Source organism: Pseudophryne corroboree, chromosome 3, assembly GCF_028390025.1.
Source record: "Pseudophryne corroboree isolate aPseCor3 chromosome 3, aPseCor3.hap2, whole genome shotgun sequence".
Taxonomy (NCBI): Eukaryota; Metazoa; Chordata; class Amphibia; order Anura; family Myobatrachidae; genus Pseudophryne; species Pseudophryne corroboree.
The window spans coordinates 390,777,467-390,795,540 of record NC_086446.1 but is presented as its reverse complement, the minus strand read 5'-3'; the positions used below and the strand labels follow the sequence as shown (position 1 = coordinate 390,795,540).

The 18,074-nt window shown below is 49.1% G+C and overlaps 1 protein-coding gene across 4 annotated transcripts in view; it reads left to right on the top strand.

Moving 5' to 3' along the window:
• Positions 1-3,582: 3,582 nt before the first annotated feature.
• NBR1 (NBR1 autophagy cargo receptor) overlaps positions 3,583-18,074 on the top strand; it is a 159,048-nt gene continuing 144,556 nt past the window's right edge. For 2 of the 4 annotated variants that reach the window (XM_063960067.1, XM_063960069.1), the window contains exons 1-2: positions 3,583-3,767; positions 6,673-6,784. In XM_063960067.1, coding sequence (XP_063816137.1) covers positions 6,683-6,784 — 102 coding nt within the window. In that variant the 5' untranslated portion in view covers positions 3,583-3,767; positions 6,673-6,682. The remainder of the gene's footprint in view (positions 3,768-6,672; positions 6,785-18,074) is intronic. The other 2 variants (XM_063960066.1, XM_063960068.1) reach the window with 2 other exon arrangements.

Sequence of the window (18,074 nt, the reverse complement as noted above, 5' to 3'; positions counted from 1 at the left end):
TTTAAGAGGTCTCTGACTAGAGTCACAAGCTCTTGAGCCTTCTCCGTCGGGAGAAACACCTTCTTCTGGTCTGTGTCCAGAATCATGCCCAGAAAGGGTAGACGCGTCGTAGGAATCAGCTGCGACTTTGGGATATTCAGAATCCAGCCATGCTGTTGCAACACTTCCTGAGAGTGCGCTACGCTGATCTGCAACTGCTCCCTGGACCTCGCCTTTATGAAGAGATCGTCCAAGTATGGGATAACTGTGACTCCTTGCTTTCTCAGGATCACCATCATTTCTGCCATTACCTTGGTAAATATTCTCGTGGAGAGCCCAAACGGCAACGTCTGGAATTGGTAATGACAGTCCTGTACCACAAATCTGAGGTACTCCTGATGAGGCGGATAAATGGGGACATGCAAGTAAGCATCCTTGACGTCCAGAGACACCATAAAATCCCCCTCTTCCAGGCTTGCAATGACCGCTCTGAGCGATTCCATTTTGAACTTGAATCTTTTCAGATAAATGTTCAGGGACTTTAAATTTAATATAGGTCTTGACCGAACCGTCCGGTTTCGGTACCACAAACATTGTGGAATAGTATCCCTTTCCCTGTTGAAGAAGGGGAACCTTTACCACCACCTGCTGGAGAAATAGCTTGTGAATTGCCGCTACCACTACTTCCCTTTCTATGGGGGAAGCTGGCAGGGCCGATTTTAGGTAACGTTGAGGGGGCATCACCTCGAATTCCAGCTTGTATCCCTGAGACACAATCTGTACGGCCCAGGGATCCACCTGTGAGCGAACCCACTGGTGGCTGAAATGTCGGAGACGCGCCCCCACCGCTCCTGGCTCCACCCGTGGAGCCCCAGCGTCATGCGGTGGATTTAGTGGAAGCCGGGGAGGACTTCTGTTCCTGGGAACTAGCTGTAAGGTGCAGCTTTTTTTCTCTACCCCTGCCTCTAGCAAGAAAGGAAGCACCTCTGACCTTCTTGCTTCTTTGTGCGCGAAAGGACTGCATTTGGTAATACGGTGCTTTCTTAGGTTGTGAGGGAATATATGGCAAAAAGTTTGACTTCCCAGCAGTAGCTGTGGAAACCAGGTCCGAGAGACCGTCCCCAAACAATTCCTCACCCTTGTAAGGTAACACCTCCATGTGTTTTTTGGAGTCGGCATCACCTGTCCACTGCCGAGTCCACAGGACCCTCCTGGCAGAAATTGACATTGCATTAATTCTAGAGCCCAGTAGGCAAATGTCCCTCTGGGCATCCCTCATATATAGACAGTGTCTTTTATATGCCCCAGTGTCAGCATAATGGTATCCCTGTCCAAGGTATCCATTTCCTCAGACAGATTATCTGTCCACGCTGCTACAGCACTACACATCCACGCCGACGCAATTGCCGGCCTCAGTAGAGTCCCTGAATGTGTATAAACAGATTTCAGGATACTTTCCTGCTTTCTATCTGCAGGATCCTTTAGGGTGGCCGTATCCTGCGACGGCAGGGCCACCTTCTTAGATAAGCGTGTGAGAGCTTTATCTACCCTAGGGGAGGATTCCCAGCGCACCCTGTCCTCTGGCGGGAAAGGGTACGCCATAAGTAACCTTTTGGAAATCAGGACTTTCTTATCTGGGGAATCCCACGCTCTTTCACATAACTCATTTAACTCATGTGAAGGGGGAAAAGTCACCTCTTGCTTTTTCTCCCCATACATATAAACCCTCTTGTCAGGGACAGGGTTTACCTCTGATATGTGTAAAACATCCTTTATCGCTATAATCATGTAACGTATAGCTTTTGTCATTTTCGGTTGCAATTTTGCAGCATCGTCGTCGACACTGGGGTCAGAATCCGTGTCGACATCTGTGTCAACCATTTTGGATAGTGGGCACTTTTGAGACCCTGAGGGCCTCTGCGCTGTAGGATCAGGCATGGGTTGAGACCCTGACTGGCCCGAGGTATCAGCTTTATCCAACCTTTTATGTAAGGAGTTTACATTATCATTTAACACCTTCCACATATCCATCCAATCAGGTGTCGGCACCGTCGGCGGCGACACGTCAGTCAACTGCACTTGCTCTGCCTCCACATAGCCCTCTTCGTCAAACATGTCGACACACGCGTACCGACACACCACACACACAGGGGAAGCTCTAAATGAGGACAGGACCCCCACAAGGCCTTTTGGAGAGACAGAGAGAGAGTATGCCAGCACACACCCCAGCGCTATATAACCCAGGGATTACACAGTAACTAAGTGTTTACCCAGTAGCTGCTGTATTATGATTAATGCGCCTAAATTTATGTGCCCCCCCTCTCTTTTTTACCCTTCTACCGTGATTCTGCAGGGGAGAGCCTGGGGAGCTTCCTCTCAGTGGAGCTGTGGAAGGAAAATAGCGCTGGTGAGTGCTGAGGAAGAAGGCCCCGCCCCCTCAGCGGCGGGCTTCTGTCCCGCGATTTTTTGTAAAATAAATGGCGGGGGCTCATACATATAACAGTGTCCCACTGTCTATATGCAGCTTTCGCCAGGAGGTATCAATTGCTGCCCAGGGCGCCCCCCCCCTGCGCCCTGCACCCTACAGTGACCGGAGTGTGTGGGTTAGTGTGGGCGCAATGGCGCACAGCTGCAGTGCTGTGCGCTACCTCATGTGAAGACAGGAGTCTTCTGCCGCCGATTTCGATGTCTTATCCGCTTCTGCCGGCTTCTGGCTCTGCGAGGGGGACAGCGGCGCGGCTCCGGGAACGGACGACAAGTTCAGGTCCTGTGTTCGATCCCTCTGGAGCTAATGGTGTCCAGTAGCCTAAGAAGCGCAACCTATCCGCAGTTAGTAGGTTTGCTTCTCTCCCCTCAGTCCCACGTAGCAGAGAGTCTGTTGCCAGCAGAAGCTCTCTGAAAATAAAAAAAAACCTAACTAAAATACTTTATTAGCAAGCTCAGGAGAGCTCACTAAAAGCACCCAGCTCTGTCCGGGCACAGATTCTTACTGAGGTCTGGAGGAGGGGCATAGAGGGAGGAGCCAGTGCACACCAGATAGTACTAAATCTTTCTTTAGAGTGCCCAGTCTCCTGCGGAGCCCGTCTATTCCCCATGGTCCTTACGGAGTCCCCAGCATCCACTAGGACGTTAGAGAAATTGAAGGTTTTGTTCATAGTAATTATATATATATATATATATATATACACACACACACTGTATATTAGTGAGCTAAATGGCTAAATATTTTAGAAGTGATGACAGCAATATATTAAGAGCGGTTTAATTCTGTATTGAATACTGCACTTATTTTCCTGCAGCATGTTAAAAATACATGTAACTCCAATTAATTCAATCAGCATTAGAAGAACGAAGCAGTAGACTGTTGCATTGTGAATACACGTCATGGAAAAATAAGGTTTTTCTGCAGTCACAATCGGCACTCAGCCATTAGGAAGTCAGCGATAGGTCACGCACACTTGCATCCCGTTGTATAATGTATGATTATACCTCTGACATGTCGTCATGTGACTTTTTGAGACCATGCCCACTTGTTTACAGGAAAGAGATGGGGCTGCCACCATTGTCCCGCTCGCCCCGCCCATCGCCCTATGCTGCCTGGCCCCGGCAGATGAGTGACTGAGGTGCCGGCCAATCGGCCGCTTGCTGCTGCTGCATACGTCAGCTCTCCATGTTGTAGGGCAACAATCTGCGTTGAAGCCGAAGGAGGCCGGAGATCCACTGAGGCTCGGTTAACGAGCCGGGGCAGGGGTCTTTGCCTACGGCCCTAGTGTCCTTTGCTGTTGCAGGTAGGATGTGATATCAGCAGCAGTGTGTCGTCTCTGATGTTGTATTGGAAAAGCCTATTTTTACAGTATGATGTTGTCTGTAAATACAGTGAGATCATAATCACATTTACACTGTTCGTGTTGACATTATTAAACCTTAATATGAATAATATGTGCAATTATATATATATGAATATTGTTTGGATGGTGGCTTGTTTCGTATAGCAAGGGATTGTATGGATTCATACAAGATTTATATATGTGTGTGTGTGTGTGTGTATTCTAAGCTGCTACCTTAATAAGGACTAGTGTGTTTGTAAACTTTGCAATACAAATTTTATTTTCTGTGGATAATGTTCTTCTTTTTTTTCTTTTTTTTTTTCTTCTTTTAAAGTTCTTTGGGGCAGATGTATTAACCTGGAGAAGGCATAAGGAAGTGATAAACCAGTGATAAATGCAAGGTGATAAACACACCAGCCCATCAACTCCTAACTGTTAATTTACATATTGGAGTTGGTTGGCTGGTGTGTTTATCACCTTGCATTTATCACTGGTTTATCACTTCCTTATGCCTTCTCCAGGTTAATACACTATCTGTAAATACATCCAGCTGGCTTGTAGGATGTATTCCTCATAAGGTTCTTATGTCTGGTTTCTTTTCCAGATGGCAGCCACCTTTTGCGATCACTGGTATTAAGATTAATATCTTGACCCATACCAATGCAAAGTTATATTTAGGTAAAACCTAATACTTGTGTACACATATGAACGAACATGTCTGTAGTGTACATAGCCACAGTTAATCAGAAAACAGAGTGATAGGGCAGTGTCCATCTTTGAAAATCAGTAATATACTGTGCACAGTATTGTGAATCCCCCTGCATGGTAGAAAAGAGGCACAGAGTTGACCAGCCTCTAAAACTGTGCTGCCACCTAGGAAAATATGTTGTTTCTTTGCTAGCCCATTAGCCAGAGCCCTTGGGGATTTGCATCTTTTATTCTTGTGGCCCCTCTTACTGTACTAAGGGGGGTGAGGACCAATCACAATACACCATTTGAAGATGGTAACTTACTTAATGATTTGATGCTTCTATATATCAAAGTAGTTCCAGAGCATGTAGCAGCCTCTGGGGTATCAGCTAGGTGAAAAATCTTTTTCCTAATCGGTAGTGCAGCTTTCAGTGGAGACATTTTTTCCATTCAGGGAAATATGGACACTGCTGTTTTCGATGTTTTTTTTTTTTTCTTTTCTTTTTTTTTCCCCCCTTCTTGCTCCAGTCATGATAGGTTTATGTTTATTCTGTATTCATTTTTTGGCCATTACCAAATGTTACATTCAAAATGACTTTCAAGGATTTTACACAACAGTGAGTACTATCATTAGTTATGCTGGTAATGCTGTATACAATCTATCTTTTTACACAGCTGACGATCACATCTGCAGCAGATTTAAGGTGCATACACACTTGCTGAGAAAGTAAACAACGTCGCCCATTTTCACCCTTCCTGAGCGACGTCGTTTACTTTCTCAGCAAGTGTGTATGCCGCCGAGTGATGCACAGTCCCGCAGGTCGTTAATGACACTCACTATCTGATGTGCATGCAGCTCAATTTGGACTGTCGTCCACGAGCTGCCTGCACGGAACAGCCGCGGCGACGTCATTGAGCGATATGGTCGTCATATCACTCAGTGTGTATGCACTGCCGCCAACCTCCCCTGCCCAGGAGGGGAAACACTAGAAGACTTTGCTCGTAGAGCGCATCGTCTAGTGTGTACCCACCTATTAAGACACAGACCTACAGATGTGTTCTGCTACATCCTTGCACCAGTCACATTAAACCACCATGCCATAGCGGTACTCTGTAGTGCCGAGCGTCTTTATGACTTTTCTATTAAACTGCGTCTTAGTCGCATATACAGTTGGGTCCTCTTACATCCTTGCTGCAGTCACACTAAATAGCCCTTGAAGTCACGCCATGCCGTGGGGTGACTTCAATTTTGCACGGCTACGATCAGTTACTCAGACATGCAGGGGGACACCCAGCACAGGGTTAGTCTGCCTCGCATGTCTGGCCGTACAACCACCCCACGCACAAGTACAAAAGCATCACACGGCGGCAATGCTTTTGTACTCAACTTGCGCGCTGGCAGGGAGCTACTTGTCTCTGTCCGGGTCGCAGCGGCTGCGTGTGACATCACGCAGCCACCGCTGCCCGTCCCCCGCACGGTCCGGGCTTGCCTGCGTTACCCGGACTGCGCCCCTAAAATGGCGGACAAACGCAGCCGGCCCGCCCCCTCCAGCCCAGCGACCGCCTCTGCCTGTCAATCAGGCAAAGGCGATCGCAGGGCTAAGATGGCCATCGGCTGTCTGGCATGCGCCAGTGCACTGCGGCGCATTTGCAGTTCAAACCTGATCGGCTGCTGTGCGAAAACGCACAGCAGCAGCGATCAGGTCTGAATTAGGCCCATAGATAAAATGTAATAATAGTAGACAGGTCATTCTGTATTAGAAAATCTCATACCTCCAAAGAAGGCTTTGTTCATAGGGCATGTTATTATGTACATTACTTTGTTGCTTGATCTTCTCTGTCAGTGGCTTATTAAATATTGCCTATTACCTACAAACCTTTTAGTGAGCATGTATCTTAGCCATTGACTAGGAACCAGTGTCTCGTGAATATATGTCTGAGTTCATCTGTAATGTCACTGATTTCCTAGTGAAGTAATAGACTGCATTTCCATGGTGCGTGCAAGTTTTCCCTGCTATTACTGACAAATGTTATGGTGTTTTTAAAAATGACTTACTTATAATACCAGTAGAAGTTTTCTGCAAGTCACTGCTAATTAAGTAATGGGAACACTGCTGTCTTTTTCTTTGTATGCACATCAACATGTGTTTTTTTGTCTTTGTTTCTGTTATTATAGACCCAGAAACATGGATCTTCAGGTGAATTTGTGTGTGAGCTGTAGGGGAGAGTCTCAGAACTTCCTGGTGTCAGATTCTGCCAAGACAACCTGGGCTGATGTGGAGGCAATGGTGAGCTTTACTAATCTTTTGTATGCTTTACTGCATATCTTCCATGTGAGAAAACATCTATTGTTATATGTGACAAAGCTCAGAGCAAATCATGTATATTGTATAACCAACTTATGCTGAGCAGACTAACAGATCAGTGCTGTAACTAGACATTTTGGTGTGACCCCCCCCCCCCCCCTTTAAAATAGGGCCAGTGCACGCAAAGTCACGTGTCAGAAAATGTAGGGTGTGGCTTTATGGGGAAGGGGCGTGGCCACTGAATAATGTCCGTTATTCACATTACACCACACAGAAGTGTCCGTTATACAAATTATACCGCACAGTAGTGCCCCTTGTACACATTACATCACAGAATAGAGCCCCTTATGTACGTTACGCAAGGTACAGCCACTTAAAAACATTACTCCAGGTACAGCGCCTTATACACATTAGGCCCCATAATGTCCACTGTAGTTATGCCGCTTATACACGTAATGCCCACTGTAGTTGTGCCCCTTACCCCCTGCCTATAGAGCCTGGAGCCAGCGGCGGAAGCTGGTCACCAAGGAAACGAGCTTGGAGGCTGGAGCGCTGCCGCCTGCCTGTGTAACCGGAGGCGCCAAGTCGGGAAGGAGGTGCCAGGACTGGGAGCGGGCAGGAGGCTGACATCAACTTAAAATAAACTACAGCTCCCAACAGCGGTTTCTGCCGAGAACTCCCAGCAGCAAGGGATGCTAAGAGCTGTAGTTTATTTTAAGTCTGAACCAACAGTGTAGTGCAGTGAGGTGTCTGACTGTCCGGCACCAGGAACAGTTACCCCTCAAATTAAGCCCTGTTTATTAAAGTACATAAGCACTATAACATATTGTAGACGCTGCCGGATCAGAGTGTTCAGTTCACCCGCCGGCATCATTTATTAAAGCCCACCCTCTCCCGCGGCACCCTCCAACATGCGTGCAGTCACTCACCAGATGCGTGCAGTCACTCACTGCCAGTGCTTCACCCGGCCGGCCATCCACAGCTCGGAAATACTTAAGAGGAGCTGTGTGGCACACAGGCAGGTGGTGAGCAGCCAGTGTCAGTGATGGAGCCGGACACGCAGATACCCGACACCGCTGCTGTCACACACCCTCCCGCAGCAGTCCACACACTGTATCCAGAGACCTTCTCACGGCTGCCGGGTGGTATAGGGCCACAAAGGTAGTGCTAGTAAGCCTGCAAAGCAGACAAGCCGAGGAGTGGGCAGACCGAATGGGAGAGGGGGCCGGGCAGGATGCAAGACGAGCCGAGGGAGGGGACAGACAGCTACAGCTCTGCTGTAGTGTGTAATGGCAGCATTATGCCCACTAGAAAAGTACCGGGTGCTGGTGCTCAGACTTACTAGTGAGGCGCTGCCTGGTCCAGCGGGTGTTGCCGGTGGTTTTGCGCCCACAGTGCTTTTGCTCTGTGTGCCAGGCACCTACTTACAGCCCTGTGACAGACATTTTATCTGATATCCTCAAACCAACAGATATCGTGTCCATACACTGTGAGATATTTTACAGTGTATGGCCACGATATTTGTGTTCCTCCCCTGCGAAGGAACAAGAGAAATTTTGGTCGCACAGTCCGGAGCAGCACATACACTGCTCAGATGCGACCAATTAGCAGATCACAAACTATCAGATCATGCTGGACGATCTGGCATGTCCAACAGACCGATAATTTGTGGTTAGACGCTTAAATACACTGTATAATGACAAGCAAATCTATTGATATCTGGCCGATTGGCCAGATAATTATATAATGTATGCCCAGCATTAGGAATGTAACACCGTCTCTGACATTTGTGAAAAACTCAGCCCCTGCTATATCACCAACAGTTCATTCTCCACCCATCTGCTACTTATACGCATCTGTCATCAGTACTTTTATTGAAAATGATTTGCTGCACCTTGAAAATAGGCCATTGCTGAGCTCATAAGGAATAAGTAACAACAGTGTAGGTTCTGCTTATAGAACTGTGGGTCTGCTAGTTGGGGATGGGCTGGGTGTTTCTATGGATAAACACTGCTGAAGTCTTTTAAAACTGATTAGATGGCTACTTTGTGGTTTGTCAACACCGCTATAATACAGGTGCTTTGTGATATAACACCTTTTATTTCTCTAGTATCCATAAGGGGTGTTGGAGAATCTAGTACAATGGGGTATATACGGGGTTCAAAGGAGCCAGTGCACTTTAAATTTCTTCAGCTGGGTGTGCTGGCTCCTCCCCTCTATGCCCCCTCCCACAGGCAGTTTAGAAAAAAGTGTCCTCAGGAGATAATGCACATCTATGAGCTCCAGAGAGTTTTCTTCAATTTCTTTTTTCTCTTTGTTATTTTCGGTATGCTGTCTGGGCAATAGCATACCTGCACCATGGGAGTTGGGGGAAGGGAGGGGCGGTCACCGGCCTTCTGAGGTGCAGAGCCGCTTCCCCGCTGCAGGACCACCATCTTGAGGGGTTGTTTTTCAGCGGGGCACTGCGCCTTGGCTGTCACAGCCACAGCACACCGCTCACCCCTAATGCTGCCTGAAGGTGACTTCAGTGGTAAGTACAAACTGGGGGCCCCACTAAGGGGGTCCCCCAGTTCACGGTGCGGCTGACCACGGGTGCGGCGTACGGGACCCTCCCGGGGGAGGGTGCCGCTAAGATCCCCCGTGTGGAACTGGCACATGAACGCTTGACTAGCACTTGTTGTGAAGTTTTGAGATAAAAAGGAGACTTTGCGAGTATAATAAATCAATGTGTAACTCCTGCGCCATTGGTGGGGGCGGAGCTACATCAGAGCGGGACCTGTGATTCAAGGAGATGGGGAACATTAATGCTCAGACTTCTGCCATGGCAGTGTCGGCGCGCAGGGCCTTGTGGTTGCGTCAGTGGATAGCTCTTTGGGGAATGGCTCTTTGGGGTTGAATTGGATACCTGGATTTCCAAAGTTACGGCTGGGAAATCCACGTTTCTCCCCTCTGGGGCCCCGCCGGCGAGACGCTCCTATCCGGGGGCCGTCTGTCCAGTCCTTTCAGTTTCACAGATTTCGATCTAGGGCCAGATGTGCCTCCAATGCGACTAGAGGCATCAGAGGTAAGTCCAGAAAAACCTGCAAGCAGCAGCTCTCAGGAACAGTCCACCGGTTCTGCATCCACTAAGGCCTCAGCATGACGGTGCCCACCCACCCTGAGGGGATCTCGAGGTGGGAGCTCGACTGCGTCACTTCAGCTGCATCTGGGAGATTTCCTGCCAAGATACCTGGGTCAGAGATCTCGTTTCTCAGGGCTACAAGCTGGAGTTCGACAGTACTATTCCGAACGATTTTTCAAATCAAACTTACCAGCTTTGGAGGATATGCAAGTTACGTTGCAACAGGCCATCCGAAAGTTGGTCCAGTCCCACGTCATTGCTCCAGTACCAATACCGCAATGCGGCAAGGGGTTTTACTCAAACCTGTTTGTGGTGCCCAAACCAGACTGTTCGGTCAGACCCATTTTTAATCTAAAATCCTTAAATCCTTATTTGAAGGTGTTCAGGTTCAAGAAGGAATCCCTGCGAGCAGTGATTGTGGGCCTGGAAGAACAGGAATTTATGGTCTCTTTGTACCTCCATATTCCGATTTGGCCCTTGGCCTCATAAGGCGTACCTGCTGTTTGCCCTTCTGGATCACTTCCAATTCCAGGCACTGCCCTTCGGCCTGTCCACAGCCCCAAGGGTGTTCACGAAGGTGATGGCAGAGATGATGTTCCAACTCTGGGTCCACGGGGTCAATGTTGTCCCTTCTGTACGATCTTCTGATGAAAGCACGATCCAAGGAGCTTTTGTTGCTCCATATCGACCGCACTGTCCAACTTCTGTCACACCATGGGTGGATTCTCAATCCCACCTGGATGGAGCCAACTCAGAGGCTCCTGTTCCTGGGGATGTTACTGGATACGGTGGCCCAGAATGTGTTCCTCCCGGAGGACAAAGCGAGAATACTTCAGGAGATGGTCCGCATGGTGCTCAGACCTGCTCGAGTGTCCATCCATCATTGCATTAGATTGTTGGGGAAGATGGTCGGCTCATACGAGGCGATCCAATATGAGAGGTTCCATGCCAGAATGTTTCAATTGGCTCTCCTGACCAAGTGGTCCGGATCACATCTACAGATGCACCGGATGATTAGGCTGTCGCTTCAGGCCAGGATTTCCCTCCTGTGGTGGCTGCAGTCCTCAAATCTCCTGGAAGGCCGGAGTTTCGGGATTCAGGATTGCAACCTCCTCACGACGGATGCGAGTCTAAGGGGATGGGGAGCTGTCACCCAAGGAGCGCAGTTCCAGGGCAGGTGGTCAGCCCACTAAGCCCTCCTTCTGATCAACATTCTGGAACTTCGGCGATCTACAATGCTCTGCTTCAGGCCTCTCCTCTGCTCACGGATCATGCGATCCAAGTTCACTCGGACAACACCACAGCGGTGGCGTACATCTATCGACAAGGAGGGACAAAAAATTCAGAACCTGCATGCAAGAGGTGTCAAAGATACTCCTCTGGGCGGAAAGAAATGCAAGAGCAATGTCAACAATCTTCATTCCGGGTGTGGACAACTGGGAGGTGGACTTCCTGAGTCGTCATGATCTCCACCCAGGGGAGTGGGGCCTCCACCATCTGGTGTTTCAGCAGATCATCGATTGGTGGGGTTGCCCAAAAATAGATGTGATGGCTTCTCGTCTCAACAAGAAACTTCCCTGGCATTGTTCACGAACCAGGGACCTTCGGGCGAGGGCAAAGGATGCACTGGCATCGCCTTGGCCTTCCCAGCTGGTCTACCTGTTTCCTCTGATTCCATTGCTCCCAAGGGTGCTAAAGCGAGTTAGGAATCAAGGTGTCCAGGCTATTCCGATTTCCCCGGATTGGCTTCGGAGGGCATAGCACGCGGATCTTCTGGACATGTCCGTCGAAGACCCTTGGCCTATACCACTGAGAAGCGATCTTCTTCAGCAAGGACCGTTTGTCTACCCGGACTTACGGCGACTTCGTTTGATGGCATGTAGGTTGAGCGGCGCATCCTAGCTCACAAGGCCTTTTCCAAGAAGGTTATTGCTACCATGGTTCAGACCAGGAAAACTGTGATGTCAAAACACTATCATCATATCTGGAGGAGATATGTCTCTTGGTGCAAGGAACGCACGTATCCGCCTACTGAGTTTCACTTGGGACTTTTCCTGCAGGCTGGTGTTGATTGGGAACCATTAAGTTCCAGATTTCAGCCCTCTCCATTTTCTTCCAGAAGAAATTGGCAGTGTTGCAAGAGGTTCAGACCTTCTTGCAAGGGATACTCCACATCCAACCTCCTTTTGTGCCGCCTACGGCACCCAGGGATCTGAATGTAGTGTTGGAATTTCTACAGTCCTCCTGGTTTGAACCTCTGATGACGGTAGAGGACAAGTACCTCACAAGGAAGACGGTGATGTTACTGGCCCTAGCTTCTGCTCGACGTGTCTCAGAACTGGGGGCCTTGTCGTGTAAAAGTTCCTACTTGGTCTTTTACGAGAACAGAGCAGAGCTCCGCACTAGGCCGAGGACTGTTTTGGTGAAGCTCTCCAGAGGTCAGATGGTACAGTGGATATTCGGGGACGCCTGTGACACTGTTTAATAATACGCTTATGTCTACTTTTTACATGGTAGACCATATGACCGGGTGAGAGTCCATCCATAATTTGCTATTTGCACTGTGTTCTTTTTTTTGGATTTTATTAAATTTATTACACTATTGGAAGCTTTTCTTTTATTCCATATGCAATGGAGGAGTATTGAAAGAATATTAAAGTAAGGAGGGGATTCATAAGAGGCTATAGCCGCTCCAGTAAAAGTGTTATTGTCTACTTGGTCAGTAGACCACCAAATCCGCATATAGATGCTGTGAGAATTTGTCTGCTTTGGAGAAACACCTGAGGAGGCAGAGTTTAGAAACTGTCATTCATCCGATCTAAAAGTGCCGAAGGATAAAGTGGTGATATTGTTTGTTTGTGTATTGTTTAGTGGTTTGGGTAGAAGCCACTTAACCTGCTTGTCCATTGGGCTGCTGTTGAGTGCACTTGATCTGGTTACACAAAAATTTGTTCTCTATTGTTGAGTTCATGCCGAAGGTTGTCTCTGCGTTTCACTTGAATCAGCCTTTTATGATTCCGTCCAATTCTGGTGCTTCTGCTCCTCTGGAGGTATTGGATGCTGTGCGAGCCTTGAAGATCTATGTCAAGAGAACCGCTCGGATCCGAAAGACTGATTCTTTGTTCGTGCTCTATGATGCACAGAAAAAGGGTTGTCCTGCTTCAAAGCAGTCCATTGCTCATTGGATTAGGCATACTATCCAACAGGCCTATGTGTCGGCAGCCTTACCTGTTCCTAATTCTCTGAAGGCCCACTCTACGAGATCAGTGGGTTCTTCCTGGGCGACTGCCCGTGGAGTCTCGGCCTTACAAATTTGCCGAGCTGCTACCTGGTCGGGGAAGAACACTCCTGTTAAGTTCTACAAGTTTGATACCCTGGCCAAAGAGGTTACCCAGTTTAGGCAGGTTGTGCTGCAGCAGTCTCTGCACATTCCCGCCCATTCTGGAAGCTTTGGGACGTCCCCATCATACTAGATTCCCCAATATCCCTTATGGATGCTAGAGAAAATAGGATTTCTCTAACGTCCTAGTGGATGCTGGGGACTCCGTAAGGACCATGGGGATAGACGGGCTCCGCAGGAGACAGGGCACTTTAAGAAATAATTTGGATTTTGGTGTGTTCTGGCTCCTCCCTCTATGTCCCTCCTCCAGACCTCAGTTTGAATCTGTGCCCGGACGAGCTGGGTGCTGTTTAGTGAGCTCTCCTGAGCTTGCTATAAGAAAGTATTTTGTTAGGTTTTTTATTTTCAGGGAGATCTGCTGGCAACAGACTCCCTGCATCGTGGGACTGAGGGGAGAGAAGCAGCCCTACTCTTTGAAGATAGGTCCTGCTTCTTAGGCTACTGGACACCATTAGCTCCAGAGGGATCGTACACAGGATCTCACCCTTTGTCGTCCGATCCCGGAGCCGCGCCGCCTTCCCCCTCGCAGAACCGGAAGACAGAAGCCGGGTGAAAGAAGGAAGAAGACTTCAAAATCGGCGGCAGAAGACTCCAGTCTTTACACTGAGGTAGCGCACAGCACTGCAGCTGTGCGCCATTGCTCCCACACTACACCCACATACTCCGGTCACTGTAGGGTGCAGGGCGCAGGGGGGGGGGGGCGCCCTGGGCAGCAATTAGGACCTCTTGGCAAAAGTTGGGCATATATACAGTTGGGCACTGTATATATGCATGAGCTCCCGCCATTATATTGTACAGAAACGCGGGACAGAAGCCCACCGCTGAGGGGGCGAGGCTTCTTCCTCAGCACTCACCAGCGCCATTTTTTCTCCACAGCTCCGCTGAGAGGAAGCTCCCCAGGCTCTCCCCTGCAGATTCACGGTAGAAGAGGGTAAAAAGAGAGGGGGGGCACATAAATTAGGCGCAAAAACATAATATACAGCAGCTACTGGGTTAACACTAAGTTACTGTGTGATTCCTGGGACATATAGCGCTGGGGTGTGTGCTGGCATACTCTCTCTCTGTCTCTCCAAAGGGCCTTGTGGGGGAACTGTCTTCAAAAAGAGCATCCCCTGTGTGTGTGTGGTGTGTCGGTACGCTTGTGTCGACATGTTTGACGAGGAAGGCTATGTGGAAGCAGAGCGGGAGCAAATGAATGTGGTGTCTCCGCCGACGGCGCCGACACCTGATTGGATGGATATGTGGAAGGTTTTAAATGATAATGTTAATTCCTTGCATAAAAGGTTGGATAAAGCTGAAACCTTAGGACAGTCGGGGTCTCAGCCCATGCCTGATCCTATGTCGCAGAGGCCGTCAGGGTCTCAGAAGCGCCCACTATCCCAAATTGTTGACACAGATACCGACACGGATTCTGACTCCAGTGTCGATTACGATGATGCAAAGTTACTGCCTAAATTGGCTAAAGCCATCCGTTATATGATTATAGCAATGAAGGAGGTGTTGCACATCACAGAGGAAACCCCAGTCCCTGACAAGAGGGTTCATATGTAGGGGAAAAAAGGCAGGTGGTGACCTTTCCCCCTTCACATGAGCTAAATGAGTTATGTGAAAAGGCTTGGGAATCTCCAGATAAAAAACTGCAGATTTCCAAATGGATGCTTATGGCGTATCCTTTCCCGCCAACGGACAGGTTACGCTGGGAATCCTCCCCTAGGGTGGACAAAGCTCTAACACGCTTATCCAAGAGGGTAGCCCTGCCGTCACAGGATACGGCCACCCTAAAAGATGCTGCGGATAGAAAGCAAGAGGGTACCCTGAAGTCCATTTATACACATTCAGGTACCTTACTAAGGCCGGCAATTGCGTCGGCCTCGGTGTGTAGTGCTGTAGCAGCATGGACGGATACCTTATCTGAGGAACTTGATACCTTGGACAAGGATACTATATTGATGACCCTGGGGCATATAAAAGACGCTGTCCTATATATGAGAGATGCTCAAAGAGACATTAGCCTACTGGGCTCTAGAAGGAATGCAATGTCGATTTCTGCCAGACGGGTCCTGTGGACTCGGCAATGGACAGGCGATGCCGACTCAAAAAGGCACATGGAGGTTTTACCTTACAAGGGTGAGGAATTGTTTGGGGAGGGTCTCTCGGACCTGGTCTCCACAGCTACTGCTGGAAAGTCGAATTTTTTGCCTTATGTTCCCTCACAACCTAAGAAAGCACCGTATTACCAAATGCAGTCCTTTCGTTCACAAAAAGGCAAGAAAGTCCGAGGTGCGTCCTTTCTTGCCAGAGGCAGGGGCAGAGGAAAGAAGCTGCACAACACAGCTAGTTCCCAGGAACAGAAGTCCTCCCCGGCTTCCACTAAATCCACCGCATGACGCTGGGGCTCCACAGGCGGAGCTAGGCCCGGTGGGGGCGCGTCTCCGAAATTTCAGCCACAAGTAGGTTCACTCCCAGGTGGATCCCTGGGCAATAGAGATTGTGTCTCAGGGATACAAGCTGGAATTCGAGGAGATGCCCCCTCACCGATACCTCAAATCGGCCCTGCCAGCTTCCCCCTTAGAGAGGGAAATAGTGTTAGCTGCAATTCACAAATTGTATCTTCAGCAGGTGGTGGTCAAGGTTCCCCTCCTTCAGCAAGGAAAGGGTTATTATCCGACCATGTTTGTGGTACCGAAACCGGACGGTTCGGTCAGACCCAAATAGAATTTAAAATCCCTGAACATATACCTGAAAAGTTTCAAGTTCAAGATGGAATCGCTCAGAGCGGTCATCGCAAGCCTGGAATGGGGGGGGGATTTTATGGTGTCTCTGGACATAAAGGATGCATACCTTCATGTCCCTATTTATCCACCTCATCAGGCGTACCTCAGATTTGTGGTACAGGATTGTCATTACCAATTCCAGACGTTGCCGTTTGGTCTCTCCACGGCACCGAGAATATTTACCAAGGTAATGGCGGAAATGATGGTGCTCCTGCGAAAGCAAGGGGTCACAATTATCCCATACTTGGACGATCTCCTCATAAAGGCGAGGTCCAGAGAGCAGTTGCTGATGAGCGTAGCACGCTCTCGGGAAGTGTTACAACAGCACGGCTGGATTCTAAATATTCCAAAGTCGCAGTTGATTCCTACGACTCGTCTGCCCTTCCTGGGCATGATTCTGGACACAGACCAGAAGAGGGTTTATCTCCCGATGGAGAAGGCTCAGGAGCTCATGACACTGGTCAGAGACCTATTAAAACCAAAACAGGTGTCGGTGCATCACTGCACGCAAGTCCTGGGAAAGATGGTGGCATCATACGAGGCCATTCCCTTCGGCAGGTTCCATGCGAGGACCTTTCAATGGGATCTGTTGGACTAGTGGTCCGGATCACATCTTCAGATGCATCGGCTGATCACACTATCCCCCAAGGCCAGGGCGTCTCTCCTGTGGTAGCTGCAGAGTGTTCACCTTCTCGAGGGCCGCAGATTCGGCATTCAGGACTGGGTCCTGGTGACCACGGATGCAAGCCTCCGAGGGTGGGGGGCAGTCACACAGGGAAGAAATTTCCAAGGTCTGTGGTCAAGTCAGGAGACTTGTCTTTACATCAATATCCTGGAACTAAGGGCCATATACAACGCCCTACGTCAAGCGGAGACCCTGCTTCGCGACCAATCGGTTCTGATTCAGTCAGACAACATCACCGCAGTGGCTCATGTAAACCGCCAAGGCGGCACAAGGAGCAGGGTGGCGATGGCGAAAGCCACCAGAATTCTTCGCTGGGCGGAGAATCACGTAAGCGCACAGTTAGCAGTGTTCATTCCGGGTGTGGACAACTGGGAAGCAGACTTCCTCAGCAGGCACGACCTCCACCCGGGAGAGTGGGGACTTCATCAAGAAGTCTTCACGCAGCATCCCGCCTCAACAAAAAGCTACAGAGGTATTGCGCCAGGTCAAGAGACCCTCAGGCGATAGCTGTAGACGCACTAGTGACACCGTGGGTGTTCCAGTCGGTTTATGTATTTCCTCCTCTTCCTCTCATACCCAAGGTGCTGAGAATCATAAGAAAAAGAGGAGTGAGAACAATACTTATTGTTCCGGATTGGCCAAGAAGGACTTGGTATCCAGATCTGCAAGAAATGCTCACAGAGGACCCATGTCCTCTGACTCTAAGACAGGACTTGTTGCAACAGGGGCCCTGTCTGTTCCAAGACTTACCGCGGCTGCGTTTGACGGCATGGCGGTTGAACGCCGGATCCTAGCAGAAAAAGGCATTCCGGATGAGGTTATTCCTACACTGATAAAGGCTAGGAAGGATGTGACGGCTAAACATTATCACCGTATATGGCGAAAATATGTTGCTTGGTGTGAGGCCAGGAATGCCCCCACGGAAGAATTCCAGCTGGGCCGTTTCCTTCACTTCCTACAGACGGGAGTGACTTTGGGCCTAAAATTGGGTTCCATTAAGGTCCAGATTTCGGCCCTGTCTATTTTCTTTCAAAAAGAACTGGCTTCTCTGCCTGAAGTTCAGACGTTTGTAAAGGGAGTGCTGCATATTCAGCCCCCTTTTGTGCCTCCAGTGGCACCTTGGGATCTTAACGTGGTGTTGAGTTTCCTGAAGTCGCACTGGTTTGAGCCACTTAAAACCGTGGAGTTAAAATTTCTCACGTGGAAGGTGGTCATGCTGTTAGCCTTGGCTTCAGCTAGGCGTGTGTCAGAATTAGCGGCTTTGTCACATAAAAGCCCCTATCTGGTTTTCC